This window comes from Cetorhinus maximus, chromosome 4 (genome assembly GCF_964194155.1).
Source record: "Cetorhinus maximus chromosome 4, sCetMax3.hap1.1, whole genome shotgun sequence".
NCBI classification, from domain to species: Eukaryota; Metazoa; Chordata; class Chondrichthyes; order Lamniformes; family Cetorhinidae; genus Cetorhinus; species Cetorhinus maximus.
In genome coordinates, this window is record NC_135882.1 from 44,317,839 (window position 1) to 44,336,573 (window position 18,735).

General features: G+C 43.0%; 1 protein-coding gene across 2 annotated transcripts in view; it reads right to left on the reverse strand.

The window, feature by feature from the left end:
* pdcd6ip (programmed cell death 6 interacting protein) overlaps positions 1–18,735 on the reverse strand; it is a 140,334-nt gene that overhangs the window by 71,682 nt on the left and 49,917 nt on the right. For both annotated transcript variants that reach the window (XM_078540104.1, XM_078540105.1), the window contains exons 5-6: positions 9,493–9,646; positions 2,599–2,699 (exon numbers count right to left, since the gene is read on the reverse strand). In XM_078540104.1, the coding sequence (XP_078396230.1) occupies positions 2,599–2,699; positions 9,493–9,646 (255 nt within the window). The remainder of the gene's footprint in view (positions 1–2,598; positions 2,700–9,492; positions 9,647–18,735) is intronic.

An 18,735-nucleotide genomic window follows, 5' to 3' on the forward strand; every position in this document is an offset into this window, starting at 1 on the left:
AGAGCTGAATACTTTTTACAAGGTGAGAAACTTTTAAGTTTTGATGTTCAGAGAGACCTGGGTGCACTCTTACAAGTAACACAAAGTTAACAGAGGTACAGTAAGCATTTAGGGAGGCAAAGGGCATGTTGGCTTTTATTGCAAGGGGATTGGAGCACAGGAGAATAGAAGTCTTGCTAGAGTTGTACAGGGTTTTGGTGAGGTTGCATCTGGAGTAGTGTGTGCAGTTTTGGTCTCCACATTTAAGAAAGGATATACTTGCACTGGAGGCAGTACAGCGAAGGTTCACTAAATTGGTTCCTAGGATGAGGGGCTATCCTATGATGAGACACCAAGCAAACTGGGTCTATTTTCTTTGGAGTTTAGATGAATGAGAGGCGATGTCATTGAAACGCACAAGATTCTGAAGGGGCTTGATGGGGTAGACACAGAGATTACTTCTGCTGGTTGGGGAATATGAAGCATGGGAGCGCTGTCTCAGGATAAGGGGTCAATCATTTAGGACCAAGATGAGGGGAAATTACTTCGCTAAAATGGTTGTGAATCTTTGGAATTCTCTGCCCGAGGGTTGTGGATGCTCCATCACTGAATACATTTCAGGCTGGATAGACAGATTTTTGGTGTCTTAGGGAATCAAGGGATATGGGGAGTGGGCTGGAAAGTGGAGTTGAAGCCCAAGATCAGCCATGAAGGCGGAGCAGGCTGGACAGGCCAGATTGTCTGATCCTGCTCCTATTTCTTGTGTTCTTGTGACATTTAAGTCTGCGAGCTCAATGTTATGCGCTGCACTCGCCTTGCCAGACTGCATCAGGTCATTGATCCTCTTCCCACACTGCAGCCACATACATGGGGCCACCAATCAGCTACCACTCTGTGATCTCCAGTGATGCCCTTTGCTTCTCCCTAGCCAGCCTCAACAGGTCCAGGCAGCAGGCGATCGAGGGGGTCGTCCGACCCGATTGCCTGCCCCTCTTCCGCTACATTCGTGGTCAGGTGTCCCTGGAGATGGAGCACGCGGTGTCCACCGGCACTGTCAAAGGCTTCTGTGCTCAGTGGGCACCGCGGGGATTGGGGTGCTTTATTGACCCCCTTAATCACATTCTGATTTAATGTTTCCAAGTTTCTTTTGGATTTTGTCTTTTGTTTTAACAATTTCCTATTTAAGGAGCTGCCTTTTACTTTGACCCTGATTTTGTTAACTTAATTTATTTGTTGGCAACCAGAAAGTGTTACCTAGCCAGCCTCCTCCACTTGTCTCGAGGGAAAAGGATTTCCCTCCATGCCCTTGCCACCTTGAGGACACCTCCAAGGAAGATTCAGGAAACTAGTTTGCCACCCTTCCTATTGCCATCTCTTAAATAAACCAATTCTCAGGCCTCCCTCTCATTGCCCTGCAGTGCTCCTGCCATTCAACCGATTGTTGGCTGCCTTTTAAATATTGCACCTGCCTGACATGATCCAGGACTGGCAGGCTGCCACACCTGCTGGCTGTTAATTGGACAGCCCTGACAACGTTCTGTTTCATTTCCAGCCGCTGCCCTCATGGCCATGCCACTCGCTTTGCTTCCTGAAGTCAGGACTTTGTCATTGCCAGCAAAATCTTGCCTAATAGCTTTGGAACTGCCACTTAGCTGCATTTTCAGTTAACATGGGAGCCTGAAAGGGAAGTTGGGCAGTCGGTAGTTTAGTGGGAATAGGGTCAAAGAGCAGAAGTCCGACTGCTGGACATGATGAGCACAATTGGGCTTGAGGGGAAAAGGCAGAGAAGCTAGAGAAAGATACAGGTTCAGGGCTAGGGCAGGAGGATGCCTCAGATGTTGGGCCCAGTGGGCTGGGGGAAGGGAGGCAAGTAGCAGAGGCTGCCACAGAATTATTATGCAAAGAAATGCATGAAAAACCAAAGCTTTTGCCTGGCAGCTTGCCTGCAAGAGTAGCTGGTATAACATCAGGTGAACATACAGCAATAGCCAGTGTGGTGCAGAAAAGTAAACATTTAATTTTATTCACTGATCAAAATAAAGAACTATGCTTAGAAATTTGTTAAGGTGTTAAGTTAATTCTCTCAGTAAATCACTTGCAGTGGGACAAAAGTGTTTGAGGTAAATGGTTTGCATTCATGACATCCAATTTTAGAGATTGTTGCTGACTATGTACGTTGTATTGGATTTACACAACTTTTTCCATGACAATTCTTTTCAATGAAACCAGTAACATCATCCTCAATATTCAAAAAGAAAACCAGAAATGAAGAAGCAAATTTTAGCAATCTGAATTTTTTTTTTTAAAAAGGGTTTAGACCTCAGAAAATTTATCGTAAAAATAAAATTCCATAAAGGTCATAAAAAGCTATTTAAATTTTTTTTTCAAGCAATTTAATAGTTAATTTCAATTAAAATGAGATTATTTAACCTCAACTAGCAAAAGCCTATGGAACTAGGAAAGATTTAAGTTTATGGTATAAACTCTTGGGACCAGGTTTATCTCAGTTTAATTCTGCATACAACTCCTTGTTAACTGAGCCCACTATTTTGAACTGTACTGTTATTATTTTGTTCAAAAATCAAACACCAAGCATCACTGCATATACTTTGAACTTACCTTCGGTAAATTTTCCTTATACTGGCACTGTTTGAAGGCATCTCCATAGTAATCTGCAGCTTGATTGGCAAGTTTAGCTATTATTGCATCTTTCATTTTATCTGTAAGACAGAGTTGTCAATAGCGATATGAGCATGAACCAACTGCTTCAAATGCCCATCTCAATTTTCTCCCTTGATCCATCCCAATATAATCTAAATGAATACTGCTAAAAGCAGTTTAAACTGTCAAGTCTATTAGTCACAGAAAATGCTGATGGAATCATATTTCAGATGGAATCATATTTCAAACACAAAATTAAAACTAAAAAGTTGTTCCATTACATACTAGATAAAATGATTTACTAAAAGTAATTGAAGGATATAATTAAATAAAGCCAACCTTTCTCAAGACGAGGTGGTCTTATGGCCCAGTGGGTAGCGTTCCTGTCTAAGTCAGAAGGTCTGGGTTCAAGTCCATTCCAGGACTTGAAGGCCAGAGAAAGTGCATAATGTGGCCAAATAGGTTGAGGAACAACTTGTAAATCCTTCTAACACATTTAGGGTAAGGAGCCAAGTCCCGAATCTGTCCCAGCCAGAACAGGGATTGGACACCATGTGTTCGCACCTATCTGATCCGCAACAGCTGTCCAGCCAACTCAATCAGCCAGACCCCCAAGAACTCAGAGTTGCTGTGGCAGCATAAATTTTTACATGCATGCTGTAGCCTGGAGCTACGGCTTGTCTTGGTAGAGGCTGCAATTTCTTTCCATCACCTGGCTGACCAGGAATCTCACCAATCGCACACATAATGAGGAGAGATTCCTGGTCAGCCAGGTGATAGAAAGAAATTGGAGCCTCCACCAAAACAATCCATAACTCCAGGCTACAACATGCATGTAACCGTGCAGAGGTTGTGGCGTTGTTGGGTCAGACCTGCCTTCAGGCAGAGAATTCGAGAAGATGATGATTCTCAAGACACAACACAGCGTTGGCCAACTTGTGGCCCTAGGGCTGCATGAAGTATCCAAATCTTGACAAACTGGCCTCTTCAAGTCCAGACACATTAGCATTGTGCATCTTTGTGTTACTTATTATGCTTGTAAAGGATTATTAAACTCTTGCTTAATAGGTGGCTACAACCTCAATCACCTGGAAGTTCAGATATATACAAATTCATGGTAACATGGGAATAAACTTTATACTCGTGTCCCCAAAGCCCGACATCGTGCAGCCCATGAGACAGAGGTCTGTCACCCTGGTTTTTTTCTAAGATGTATCCAGTTGTATACAATGCACAAATTACAGATCGCATTTGCTCAGCGAGTTACAGAATGGTTAAACCTTTCATTTGATCAGCCCACTGAAGAAAATGCACAATGAAATAATAACCAAGCAACAAACAAGAGCAGGCTTTCAAACTAGAATCACAGCATCACTTAATGATTCTAAATATTATCAGAATTTCTTTTTCATCCTATCAACATGGGCTTCAAAAAAAAAGAGGTCACCCATAAACATAGTCCAGATACCTAGAAATTAATTTCAAAACTAAGCTGACATTCAGGATGGCAAGCTGCTAACTAATGTTCGTCCAACTAGGCACAACAATAAACTGAAAACAACTTATACTGCTGGAGATCTTTCCCCAAGAGTTTCTAAATTATTTAGAATTTTGCCGGTACATATAAACAATATCGTTTTAGTGGCCACAAACTAATGGAAAATGCCATCAGTCCTCTTCTCCGAATAAAATAATAAATTAATTCCACAATTTGGTTTCTTTCACTCTGTTAGCTGCTTGCTTTAATCCTGCTTCCAGCCTTCAAATAACATTCTGTTGGAAGGATGCACAGTGTGTTGTCAAGTTACAGTTCTCATCAATTAAGCAGTTCATTAGTAATCAAATGCATAGATAATTTGGAAAGCAGCTTAGAACTCAAGCTCATAAAACCTTAGTTAGGGTGCAAGCAGTACAAAACAGATCATAAAGATAAAAGCAAAAAACTGCGGATGCTGGAAATCCAAAACAAAAACAAAAATACCTGGAAAAACTCAGCAGGTCTGGCAGCATGTGCGGAGAGGAGCACAGTTAACGTTTCGAGTCCGAATGGCCCTTCAACAGAACTAAGTAAAGATAGAAGAGAGGTGAAATATAAGCTGGTTTAAGGGGGGGTGGGACAAGTAGAGCTGGATAGAGGGCCAGTGATAGGTGCAGATAACCAAAAGATGTCACAGACAAAAGAACAAAGAGGTGTTGAAGGTGGTGATATTATCTAAGGAATGTGCTAATTAAGGGTAGAAAGCAGGACAAGCAAGGTACAGATAGCCCTAGTGGGGGTGGGGTGGGGTGAAGGAATCAAAAAAGGCTAAAAGGTAGAGATAAAACAATGGATGGAAATACATTTAAAAATAATGGAAGTAGGTGGAAAAAGAAAAATCTATATAAATTATTGGGGGAAAAAAGGCGGGGGGGGGGGGTGGGTAGGGGAGGAATTGGAAAGTGGGTGGGGATGGAGGAGAGAGTTCATGATCTAAAATTGTTGAACTCAATATTCAGTCCGGAAGGCTGTAAAGTGCCTAGTCGGAAGATGAAGTGCTGTTCCTCCAGTTTGCGTTGAGCTTCACTGGAACAATGCAGCAAGCCAAGGACAGACATGTGGGCATGAGAGCAGGGTGGAGTGTTGAAATGGCAAGAGACAGGGAGGTCTGGGTCATGCTTGCAGACAGACCGAAGGTGTTCTGCAAAGCGGTCACCCAGTCTGCGTTTGGTCTCTCCAATGTAGAGGAAACCGCATTGGGAGCAACGAATGCAGTAGACTAAATTGAGGGAAGTGCAAGTGAAATGCTGCTTCACTTGAAAGGAGTGTTTGGGCCCTTGGACGGTGAGGAGAGGGAAAGTAAAGAGGCAGGTGTTGCACCTTCTGTGGTTGCATGGGAAGGTGCCGTGGAAGGGGGTTGAGGTGTAGGGGGTGATGGAGGAGTGGACCAGGGTGTCCCGGAGGGAACGATTCCTGTGGAATGCCGCCGGGGGGGGGTGAAGGGAAGATGTGTTTGGTGGTGGCATCATGCTGGAGTTGGCGGAAATGGCAGAGGATGATCCTTTGAATGTGGAGGCTTGTGGGGTGATAAGTGAGGACAAGGGGGACCCTATCATGTTTCTGGGAGGGAGAGGAAGGTGTGAGGGCGGATGAGCGGGAGATGGGCCGGACACGGTTGAGGGCCCTGTCAACCACCGTGGGTGGAAAACCTCGGTTAAGGAAGAAGGAAGACATGTCGGAGGAACTGTTTTTGAAAGTGGCATCATCAGAACAGATGCGACGGAGGCAAAGGAACTGAGAGAATGGGATGGAGTCCTTACAGGAAGCGGGGTGTAAGGAGCTGTAGTCGAGGTAGCTGTGGGAGTTGGTAGGCTTGTAATGGATATTGGTGGACAGTCTATCACCAGAAATTGAGACAGAGAGGTCAAGGAAGGGAAGGGAAATGTCAGAGATGAACCATGTGAAAATGATGGAGGGGTGGAAATTGGAAGCAAAATTAATAAATTTTTCCAGATCCAGACGAGAGCATGAAGCAGCACCGAAGTAATCATCGATGTACCAGAGAAAGAGTTGTGGGAGGGGGCCGGAGTAGGACTGGAACAAGGAATGTTCCACATACCCCATAAAGAGACAGGCATAGCTGGGGCCCATGCGGGTACCCATAGCCACACCTTTTATTTGGAGGAAGTGAGAGGAGTTTAAGGAGAAATTGTTCAGTGTGAGAACAAGTTCAGCCAGACGGAGGAGAGTAGTGGTGGATGGGGATTGTTCGGGCCTCTGTTTGAGGAAGAAGCGGAGAGCCATCCGACCATCCCGGTGGGGGATGGAGGTGTAGAGGGATTGGACGTCCATGGTGAAGAGGAGGCGTTTGGGGCCAGGGAACTGGAAATTGTTGATATGATGTAGGGTGTCAGAGGAATCACGGATGTGGGTGGGAAGGGACTGGACAAGGGGAGAGAGAATGGAGTCAAGATAGCAAGAAATGAGTTCCGTGGGGCAGGAACAGGCTGACACGATCGGTCTGCCGGTACAGTCCAAAACAGATCATCTTTTACCCAGAGTATCATAAACTCTCTCTATCCAGCAGCCCCAAGGTCCCTCCCTAGCATTCAACACAAACCCAATGCAGGGGGAGAACGTTGTTCCCATATATATGGGTTATTCAAATGCATCTTGGAACCTGAACAGGATTCATGAAAACACATCCACTGGGCAATTCCTCTTTCACCGCCAGGTTCCAACTTACTCCTCTGTTAGAATCCTTCTTGTCTCTATTTTCAAGACCTTTGGTCCTTTACATTGTTCCTTATAAGCCCCAAATATGTTGCCCTGCATATTTTTCCACCTTTTTAACACTGAGTATTGAAATAAAGATTTTTACTAAGCCTCCGATTTCAATTCAGGATCTCAAAACTTGGATCTCTCATCATCTTCAAACTTGGCAACTTAATCATTGCCACATTTCATCTTTTTTTTCGATTCAACATTGGTGGTTCCAGCATTATGGGCTTTGGTCTTTCAACTTTACTCTCAAATAAAAAAATGCCTCCACAGTCAGACTCAGAACAAAAAAAAACAATTTCCAATGCTTTGCCTCATTTAATTCACTGCTTAAGCAAGTAACTGCATATAGTATAACCAGACACAGAGGGAGCAACTAATGTATAGAATACTATGAAAAAAAGGACCGCATTTGAAGGAAGGTCAGACGGCAGCCGACACACCGGAAAGGAGCCCACAGCCATAACACCGTGGGGTGGGCTAAACTAGCTAAGGGTGGGATTTCTGCCCCTTAGTGGGAGGAAGTCCAGCCCTCAAGAGCTGCAAGCCAATCTAATTGGCAGTCCCAGTAGTGCCAAAGTAGGTACTGTCAGGAATGCAGCAAAGATCACAAAGGAGAGTGACAGCTGCTGCAGAAAGCGAATTTCTGGGCCAAGGAAGGAGACGGGTGGTGACATCTTGGTAGGGTGCCCCCCACCCCCGCCCCCAACCGCCGCTTCACTGCGGTTTCTCATCTAGGCCACAAATAAATGGCCTTCCCACTCCAAGCCACCTGCCCATGTCAACTCTATTATGGCGTGGGCAAATTTTCCAGTCAACAGGCTTGCTCACGAGCCGAATTGACCTTTAATTATTCATTCAAATATGGCGAGCAAGCTGCCAGTTTTGACACCCACACACCAAGGACATTATGGGAGTCAGTTCGGGGGGTGCGTGGAAAGGTGGTGGGTTAGCCACCTGACATGTTTTATGTGTGCCCCTGCTGGAAACATGCTGGGGTCTGCAAATTCCAGCCCAAACGCACTTCTTTAAAAAAGTAACTTTTAAGTAAAAGAAAAGCTGAATACAGCAAATACTGGAAATCTGAAATAAAAACAGAAAATGCTAGAAACACTGAGCAGGTCAGGCAGCCTCTTTTAAGCACTTGTTTTTAAAAGACTGATAATAGAAAGCTAGGTGAAAGTAATTTACTTCCTTTCCTGAAACCATAAGAATGGTCAGCAACTAATTCCTTAATGAAACAGTGCTTTCTCTATAAGCCTACTTTCTAAAAAAAAAGCACTCTGCTATCCAACTTTGCAAACTCTAATCACTGGCTTCCCTTGCTGTCTCCTACAAAAACCCCACAAACTGCATCCTAGCATCCTCTCCTTAATGAGATCCACTGGTTCACAAGCATGTCCACTTCAAAATTCATAAATGCATCAAGTTCCTCCATGAGGTTAATGCATCCCACTTCAGCAACTCTCTGAAGCTCCAAGCCCTAGGATGTCACTTCACTCTTCTAAACCTGACTAGCTGCAAATCCTTCATTCCTTTCCCCAATTCCCCTGTCAGTGATAGAGCTTAATTGACAGTGCTCTGGTACTCTGCAACTCTCTCCCTAAAATGCACCTTGCTAACTCTTCCACCATCTCCAAAGGCCTTAAACTGTATCTCTTAAAGACTCTACCTTCTCTCATCCTCCCCACTGCTCTCCTTGACACATATTTTGTTAAAAACACTATTGTGACATGAAAGATACCATTTTAACTGGTTGAAAGGCTTTTTTGCAATAAAGAACAGGGACAAGCTAAAATTTGAAGTTGAAAAATGTATTAAGATTTAATTAATTCAATTCCTTAATACAAAAACGTCACCATTATTTTGAAAATATTTAGATTTTAATATCAGATTTCTCTTTGGACCAGCAAGGCTAATGAAATGCAATGCTATGCCAGTTTTGCATGCAATGGCTATAGAATACATTAACACTACAATATCCTGGTTCTCAATCTGCAGAACGCAGGGGCTGGCAAGTTTAAGCACTGAGTGGTGGCAGAAAAATGTCTGCTTATTGGGTCAGCTGTTGCACTGAAACAAATGCACCAGCATAAAGGAAATTGGTTCCACAAAGAAAGGGAAAAACAATAGTGAGAACTCTCAAATAATAGAATGCATGATCCTGGGTGTAGCAAAGCTGAGCAATAAAAGCAGAAGTGAGTTAGGTCAGGAAGCATGTTAGCAACATATGATTCTGGACTGAGTACAAAGCAAGGCCATTGAGACAAGAGTCCATGGTAGCGTTTCTTGTGTGTTTGGAAGGTGCACCATTTTTATTTGCGCAGCCAAAAAGTCAAGTCAAACACTGAAAGCAAGTGAATGTCACCAGGTGAAATAAAACTGATTTGCACACGACAGCATTTAACTTTAAGAACACAGACTAAAATTTAAATTTCAGCTTCTGGTTTTTTGCTTTTGAAATTATTCCAAAATATTAACTTAGTCGAAAATATATTTAACATTGATGAAATTCCTTAACATCCTAACATCAGTACAAGCCTCAGAATGGACGGGTGTGAAAAAAGAACATTTAAATAAAGATTCATATTTACCAGCTGCTGCTTTAAGGAAAAATACCTCCTGTGCTTGAGCCAACATAATCAGACTGAGGGTTCCAACTGTATCTGGAGAGATGTCCATAGTGGGCTCTCGGTTCAGTGCTGACAGCACGGTATCCTTAATGTGCTGGAAAACTCCACTGGCAAGCTATTAAAGTGAAGGCAAAAAAAACACATGGATTACTTCTTCCAACATCTGTCCACAGGATTAAACTTCAGTTAGGAATTTTGTAAAGTGACAAGTTCCTGACTCATTTGTTTTGAGCGTTGCTTTCGGTCAGAGTAATCTTTAAATTACAGGTGAGGGAGGGAAATCAGGAAGCTGGCTTTTTCCACACAAAGGGCAGCAGAAATCTGGAACTTGTCTCCCCCAAAAAGCTGCAAGGCTTGAACAATTGGAGCTTTCAATACTGAGATTAATAGATTATCAAGGGTATCAAGGGATCTACAGCAACGATGGATAAATGAAACAAAAACAGAAAATGCTGGAAAAACTCAGCAGGTCTGACAGCATCTGTGGAGAGGGAAAAAACAAAGTTAACGTTGGGTCATAAGGATTCAAAACGTTAACTTTGTTTTTTATCTCTCCACAGATGCTGTCAGGCCTGCTGAGTTTTTCTAGCATTTTCTGTTTTTGTTTCAGATGTCCAGCATCCGTAGTATTTTGCTATTATCTTGGTGGATAATTGAAGATCATTCATAATTTGACTAAATGGTAGGGCAGACTCAATGAGTTGAATGGCCACTCCCATTTCCAAGGTTAGCACTTCAGTGCTCAAGCTCAGGCCAATTCAATGCACTACAAATGCACCAATCTACCATAAAGAAACAAACAGCTCCAGAGTGTTTCAGGTATTTTACATATCAGTAGTGCTTGAAACTATTAATCTGCTTGCAAATGATATGGGATAGTTGACAATCTAGGAATTTTCCAGCTTATGATCATCTTGCTGCCTCTCTCACTGAAGAGAGAAATTGAGTAACATAATGAAGGGTCACAGGTGCGAGACATAAACAAGGGAAAGAGAATCAAAAACAGAAGTGCGAAGCAGATAGATAAAAAGGAAGGACTGATGACTTACAGAAAATCACCTGTGAGAAAATAAAATTTGAGAGGAAGAGATGTAGAGCTAGAGTAGAAGACAAACAGCAAAACAGATGGGGACAACTAGTTACATCATGGTAAAAAAGTAATGACAGTTTCAGAAAGAATGTTCCATGTTCTTGAGCAACACGAGCAGGAATAATTACTTTAAAATCTTACATTTAAACTCTTGTCAGCAATGACAATGATTTTTCCAAAGTAATTTACACTTGAAACACTAGAGGGCACTATCATTTTAACCTTGTGACTTTGGTCATAGGAAACAACAACTATTCTCAAATTACTTGGCAGTAAATATTACAAACGTAATTTTTAAAACACCAATTAAAATCTAGAGAAGCCCTGTGTTAGGATGACAAAAGCACAAAGGAATTACACCAAGGAGTGGCATAAAGTGGAACTGGAGCAGAGAACCTACATAGCTAGCTCCCGATTTCAGCTTTGGCATCGAAATAAAATTTCACAGTACTACTTTCTCTCCACAGATGGGTAAAGTTTAAGAGAAAAAGCAAATTTGAAACCAAATGCCTCCGTTTGTAATCCTCATCATGAGGCGTAGCTACCCTCTTGACCAGGAAATGGTTTGCAGAGATTTTTCACAAGTGGAGAATCTTTTACCACAACATTCTCATCTGAAGGCACTGACTAATATTGGGATATGATGTACCCTGGCACCTCAATTAAATAGCTTTCCCTCATGCATGAACCCATGTGATAGCGTTTCCAGCAGAGATGAATGAATAGAAAGCAGTAGCAGGAACCCAAGAAAGTTGCTTCCACCTTCACAGCTGAGGGCCACTGATGTCAATTTATCAACTTGGCCAAGGTCAATTGCTCATCACAGCCCCAAGAATCAAACTGATGCATGGGTCAGGATAACACCAGGAGATGCATTTCCCCAAGGAATCATTAACGACCGCTAGAGAAATAAAAGATTCATTGTCCTCAAATCCCACATAATTGGGGTTGGCAGAATTGGGACTTCGTAAACACTAAGGGGCAACGATCCTTTGAAATGTTTGTTAAAAAAGTGTATGACATTGTCCATGTGAAGGGCACTCGCCTTAACAGTGGTATGCCGAACTTGATCTAGGAGAAAGAAAATGAGGACACAAACCCAAATCCAATGTTCTTTCCAGCAAGGACTGAGGACAAAGCCGATTTCAAGCAGACGATCAGGATTACCGTTTGGTGGTAACTGAATATTCCTTATTTAGATTCCAGGATTTAAAATTGTGTTTTGATCAAATTCCACTTTTCTGGCTATTTGGAAGCATGTTGATCTTCACAGATGTCAATCAGCTGTTTTTTTTCCAGAATGTTCCCTTTTTATTGATCCTTTTATGAACATGTTTAGGTTCTCTCCAAGACAGATTTGCAATTCACAACTGATGAATGAAAATTAAAAATCTGGGCAGAAATTAGAAACTTTGGCCCATGATTGCTTGTGTAATTTAAGGATTTTCTCAATATTACAGCCAAAGTAGAGAACTTTACATGATGCCAAGGTGTAACTTACTGCACCAGAGCTTTAAAAAGGATGCTATATTCTGTGCCCCTAAACCAATTTAGGTTCTGTAATACTTAAGTGACCCCATTGTTAAGGCCATTCAGCATCTTGTGTTGTGCTTGCAGCAAGTTTTCACGAACAATGCAAATTTAATATCTCAGTTCAGAGAAGGTTCACTCAGCTGATTCCTGGGGTGAAGGGGTTGTCTTATGAGGAAAGGCTGAGCAGGTTGCACCTAAACTCATTGGAGTTCAGAAGAATGAGAGGTGATCTTAGTAAAACGTAAGACTCTGAGGGGACATTTGAGCGGATGTTCCTTCTTGTAGGGAAATCTAGAACAAGGGGGCACAGTTTAAGATAGACGTCTCCCATTTAAGGTGGAGATGAAGAGGAACTTATCTCAGAGGGTCATTAGTCTTTGGAATTCTCTTCCACAGAGAGCAGTGAAGGCTGGGTCATTGAATGTATTCTTAGCCGCATGAGACAGATTTTTGATCGACGAGGGAGTCAAAGGTTATGGAGTCAGGCAGGTAGGTGGAGTTAAAGCCACAGTCAGATCAGCCATGATCTTATTGAATAGCAGAGCATGCTTGATGAGCCAAATGGCCTACTCCTGCTCCTATTTCTCATCTTAGGATCTTACTACGCTCCTATTTCTCATCTTAGGATCTTACTACGACCTGCAACTTTTTTCTTCACAAATACTGACCAAACTATCGTGCATTTCTAGCATGTTGTATCTTTTTTCAGATTTTCAGAACTTGTAATTTTCCCCTTTTCAATATTATTGCATTATAGTTAAAGTGCAAGTCAGCTACTATTTATTGCTGTGTAATAGCCCTAATTTTCAAAGTTTTTATGAAAGTGTTGGTCAGTTTTGCACATTTCTTATTTTGGCATCGAAACAGAAAAAAACTCAGCAAGTCTGACAGCATCTGTGGAGAGAGAAACGGAGTTAGCATTTCGAGTCCAATGTGACTCTTCTTCGGAAAACTTCAGGACAGTTCCAAAGATGAGTCATATTGGATTTGAAACGATAACTCTGTTTCTCTCTCCACAGATGCTGCCAGGCCTGCTAAGTTTTTCCAGCATTTTGTGTTTTTATTTCAGATTTCCAGCACCCGCAGTATTTTGCTCTTAACTTATTTTGGCATGCCTGATTGAAGAGGACTTCATAAACTTAAGTCCATGCCTTTCAAAAAGTGGAACAAAAAACCCAAGGCAAAAGGATCAACAGATTGGATCTGCAATGCGTGCAAAGTCGGTATGTAACATGCTCACACAAAAATGCATCATTTGCATGGATTAAGTAAAACGTAGGAAGAGCTGAAATAAACCTAATGTTGAATTAACTATGGCTCCTGTATGGCTACTGCTAAACTAACGAAATGTACAGGAAGCCACCCTAAAAAGGCAAAGTTTGTACTGTTAAACATACTGATACTGTAAATCCAAGTCATTGCGTCCTTTGGAAGGTATTAGTACTTAGAAATGCTTTACACAAAAGCTATTAACCACCTTAAATGGGGGTAACATGATTCTTTTCCCTTATTCAATTACAGGTTCAAGCTATGAATGAAATTAAGGGACAAGCAAGTTCTCCAAAGTAACTGCTTAATTTGGTATGTTGTCACGAGTGGCATTTTTGGAAGAGGCATCAAACCAACTGTATTCAGAGTCTATTCCGAAAGCAGTATGTTACCCTAGCGACTAGCCTATGCATCTTCGAGGTGCTTAGCGGAAAAAGCAGAACCTGTTAAAAAAAATTCAAATCTGCACAAAATCAAGAGACAAGAATGACTCAGGCTCTCCAGATGTAGCTGATAACCATCATATGGCCAATTCCTCACCACAAACCTCAAGGACCTCCTCCTTGAGGCACAAAACTAGATTTGACATGTCAAAAGCTACATGAGAAATCATATTTTCAAGGTTAGAAGACCTCATCCCCACCCAAACTAGTACAGCTCACTATCCTTAGCAGTAGGATGTTAGTCACGAGTACAAGATATGAGGCTGATACTGCTGCCTCTCTCCACAAGACATGTAAATATTTACTCATTTTTGGCATCAGAAGTTCCCTGGTCGACCGAGTATTGTCAGTCAATATTCACTGCTGGAAAGAATTCAGTCCAAATTTTCTCTCAGGGTAGCACAAATTTGGCCATTAGTAGCCTAAGAACTTGGCATCAGAATCCTAGATAACAGAATTGGATGAATATAAATCTTTGAGCCAGGGCTGAAAGAAGCCCTCTATCAAATACAGCGCTTGAGCTGGTTGTTGGTGGAAATTCTCAAAATTCACCTCACATTGCAGACATTTTAGAGCTAAAGAACTTATCAGAACAGCATTTTGGAAGAGATGTGGAAGGAAGCTCAATCATCCAGCAGAGAGGAAATGTGAAACTGAATTCAACTACTCTCGACGTTAACATCAAAAGAAATAGCGCTAGCAGTAGAGTCTTTCAATAGTCAATGGTTTTTTTATAAACCAGATCTTCGAATGCAGGTCTTTGAAATCGACTGCTATAATCAAATTTGTTAGTCAGATCGCCTACTTAAAATTTTGAACCTCAGAGTCATAGGGGTCTACAGCACAGATAAAGGCCCTTCGGCCCATCGTGTCTGCACCCGTCAAACAAGTACCTATTATAATCCCATTTTCCAGCACTAAGCACATAGCCTTCTATGCCATGGCATTGCAAGTACAGATCCAAACACTTCTTAAATGTTATGAGGGTTTCTGTCTCTACCACCCTTTCAGGCAGTGAGTTCCAGATTCCCACCACCCTCTGGGTGAAAAAATTCTTCCTCACATCCCCTCTAAACCTCCTGCCCCTTACCTTAAATCTACACCCCCTGGTTATTGATCCCTCCACCATGGGGAAAAGTTCCTTCCTGTCTACCCTATCTATGCCCCTCATAATTTTATACACCTCAAACATATCGCCCCTCAATCTCCTCTGCTCCAGGGAAAATAACCCCAGTCTATCCAATCTCTCCACATAACTAAAACTCTCCAGCCCCGGCTACATCATGAGAAATCTCCTCTGCACTCTCTCTAGTGCAATCACATCCTTCCTATAATGCGGATTCCAGAACTGCACGCAGTACTCTAGCTGTGACTCAACCAACATTTTTTACAGTTCCAGTATAACCTCCCTGTTCTGATATTCTATGCCTCAGCTAATAAAGGCAAGTTTCCCATATGCCTTCTTAACCACCTTATCTACCTGCCCTGCTATCTTCAGGGACCATGGACATGCACACCAAGGTCCCTCTGATCCTCAGTACTTCCCAGGGTCCTACCATTCATGATGTATTCCCGTTCCTTGTTTGTCCTGCCCACCCTAAGTGCATCACCTCATACTTGTCCGGATTAAATTCCATTTGCCACTGATCAGCCCATTTGACCCAGCCCGTCTATATCCTCCTGTAATCTAAGGCTATCCTCCTCACTATTTACCACCCCACCAATTTTCATGTCATCCGCGAACTTACCGATCAACCCTCCTACATTCAAGTCTAAATCGTTTATATATACCATAAACAGCAAGGGACCCAACACTGATCCCTGTGGAACCCTACTGGACACAGGCATCCAGTCACAAAAACACCCCTCGACCATCACCCTCTGCTTCCTGCCACTCAGCCAATTCTGGATCCAATTCGCCAAATTGCCTTGGATCCCATGGGCTCTTACCTTTGTTATCAGGTATCCCATGTGGGACCTTATCAAAAGCTTTGCTGAAGTCCAAGTAGACTACATCAAATGCATTGCCCTCATCTACATATCTGGTCACCTCTTCGAAAAATTCAATCAAATTGATCAGACATGACCTCCCCTTAACAAAACCATGCTGACTGTCCTTGATTAATCCCTGCCTCTCCAAGTGTAGATTAATTCTGTCCCTCAGAATTGCTTCCAATAGTTTCCCCACCACTGAGGTTAGACTGACAGGCCTGCAGTTTCCTGGTTTATCCCTTCCTCCCTTCTTGAATAACGATACCACATTGGCTGTCCTCCAGTCCTCTGGCACCTCTCCTGTGGCCAGAGAGGTATTGAAAATTATTGCCAGCACCCCTGCTATCTCCTCCCTTGCCTCACTCAACAGCCTGGGATACATTTCATCCAGGCCTGGAGATTTATCTACTTTTTAGCCTGTCAGGCCACTTAGAACCTCCTCCCTTTCTATACTAATTTATTTAATTATATCACAGTCCTTCTGCCTGATTTCCATACCCACGTCATCCCTCTCACTTGTGAACACCGACGCAAAGTATACATTTAGAACCCTATCTACGTCTTCCGGCTCCACACACAAATTACCACTATGGTCCTTACTCTTTTCCTATTTATCCTTTTACTCTTAATGCACTTGTAAAATAGCTTTGGATTTTCCTTTACTTTACCTGCCTCCTTTTTTCTCTTTATCGAATCCCGTATATCCCTCGACATCCAGGGTTCCCTGGATTTGTTGGTCCCACCCTTTGTCTTTCCTGGAATATGTTAGCCCTGTACTCTCCCTATTTCCATCTTGAATTAATTCCACTGCTCTGATGCAGATTTACCTAAAAGCAGCTGCTCCCAGTCCACTCTGGCCAAATCGTATCTGATCTTATTAAAATCGGCCTTCCCCCAATTTAGAATTCCGATTTCTGGCCCATCCTTGTCCTTTTCCATAACAACCTTGAATCTAGCGGAGTTACGATCACTATCTGCAAAATGCTCCCCCACTGATACCTCTGCCACTTGCCCGGCTTCATTCCCTAAAATTAAGTCCAAGACCGCCCCCCTTCTATTGTAGGACCTTCAACGTACTGGCTTAAAAAGCTCTCCTGGATGCATTTTAAGAATTCCGCTCCCTCTAAACCTATCACACTATGACTAACCCAGTTTATGTTGGGGAAGTTGAAATCCGCCACTATTACTACCCTATTATTTTTACACTTCTTTGAAATTTGCCTTCATATCTGCTCTTCTATTTCTCTCTGACTGTTTGGGGGCCTATAGTACACTCCCAGCAATGTGATTGCTTCTTTTTTGTTTTTGTTTTCTACCCATATGGCTTCAGTTGAGGAGCCTTCTAAGGTGTCATCCCTCCTTACTGCTGTAATTGATTCCTTAATCAATATTGCGATACCCCCTCCTCTTTTACCTCCTTCCTTGTCTCACCTGAAGACCCTACATCCTGGAATATTGAACTGCCAATCCTGCCCCTCTCTCAACAATGCCCCTGTGATAGCAATGACATCATAATTCCGTGTGTTAATTTGTGCCCTCAACTCATCTGCCTTATTCATCAGGCTCCTTTTGAAATAAATGCCATCCAACCTTGCCAAACTACCTTTTGCCTTAATTGGCCTATAATTTCTATGTCTTCCAGGCTCACTTGCTCTCTCTTCTATTTTGGCTGTGTATCTCCCCCTGCTGAACCTCCTCTCAGGATCCCATCCCCCTGCCAAGTTAGTTTAAACTCTCCCCAAGAGCACTAGCAAACCTCCCCGCAAGGGTGTTGGTCCCATTCTGGTTCAGGTGCAACCTGTCCGCCTTGTACAGGTTCCACCGCCCCCAGAAACGGTCCCAATGTCCCAGAAATCTAAAGCCTTCCCTCCTGCACCATCTCTCCAGCCACACATTCATCTGGACTAACCTCCTATTTCTATACTCACTAGCGCGTGGCACCGGAGGTAATCCAGAGATTACTACCTTTAAGGTCCTGTTTTTTAATCTGTTTCCTAGCTCACTAAATTCTGCTTGCAGGACCTCTTTCTACCTATGTCGTTGGTACCAATATGTGCCACAATCTCTTTCTGTTTGCCCTCCCCCTTTAGAATGCCCTGCAGCTGTTCAGTGACATCCTTGACCCTGGCACTATGCAACATACCATCCTGGAGTCACGTCTATGGCCGCAGACACGCCGGTCTGTTCCCCTTACTATCGAGTCTCCTACCACTTTTGCTCTTCCCCTCTTTTTCCTCTCCCCCTGTGCAGCTGAGCCACTCACAGTGCCATGAGCGTGGCTGCACTCCCCAGAGGAACCGTCACTCTCACCGTTTTCCAACACAGGGAAACGGTCCTCGAGCAAGATGCACCCTGGGGATTTCCTAACTACCTGCCTGACACCTTTCTTCTGACTGATAGTCACCCATTCCCCCTCTGTCTGCACTTCCATAAGCTGTGGGGTGACCACATCTAAAAACGTACTATCCACGAAACACTCAGCCTCACGGATGCACCTCAGTGCCTCCAGCTGCCGCTCAAGCTCCAAAACTCGGAGCTCAAGCAGCTGGTGGCACTTCCTGCACACATGGTCGGTCAGAGCGCAAGGAGCGTCTAGGACTTCCCACACGTTGCAGGCGGTACATAACACAGGACTGAGCTGCCCTGCCATGCCTCTAGCTGTAAAACAAAAACCCTTAAATACAGTTAAATTGAGTTAGAACAGTTTACTTATTTATGTACTTCAAATAAAAACTAGAACCCTTATCTTTCATTAGTTTAATCTATTTTAAACTGGAGAAAAACACTTACCCACTACTCACCAATCAGCACTCACCTTTGTGCTGATATCACTTTTTGAAGCTTCCCCGCACTGGTTCTGATCTCTCCACTGCCCTC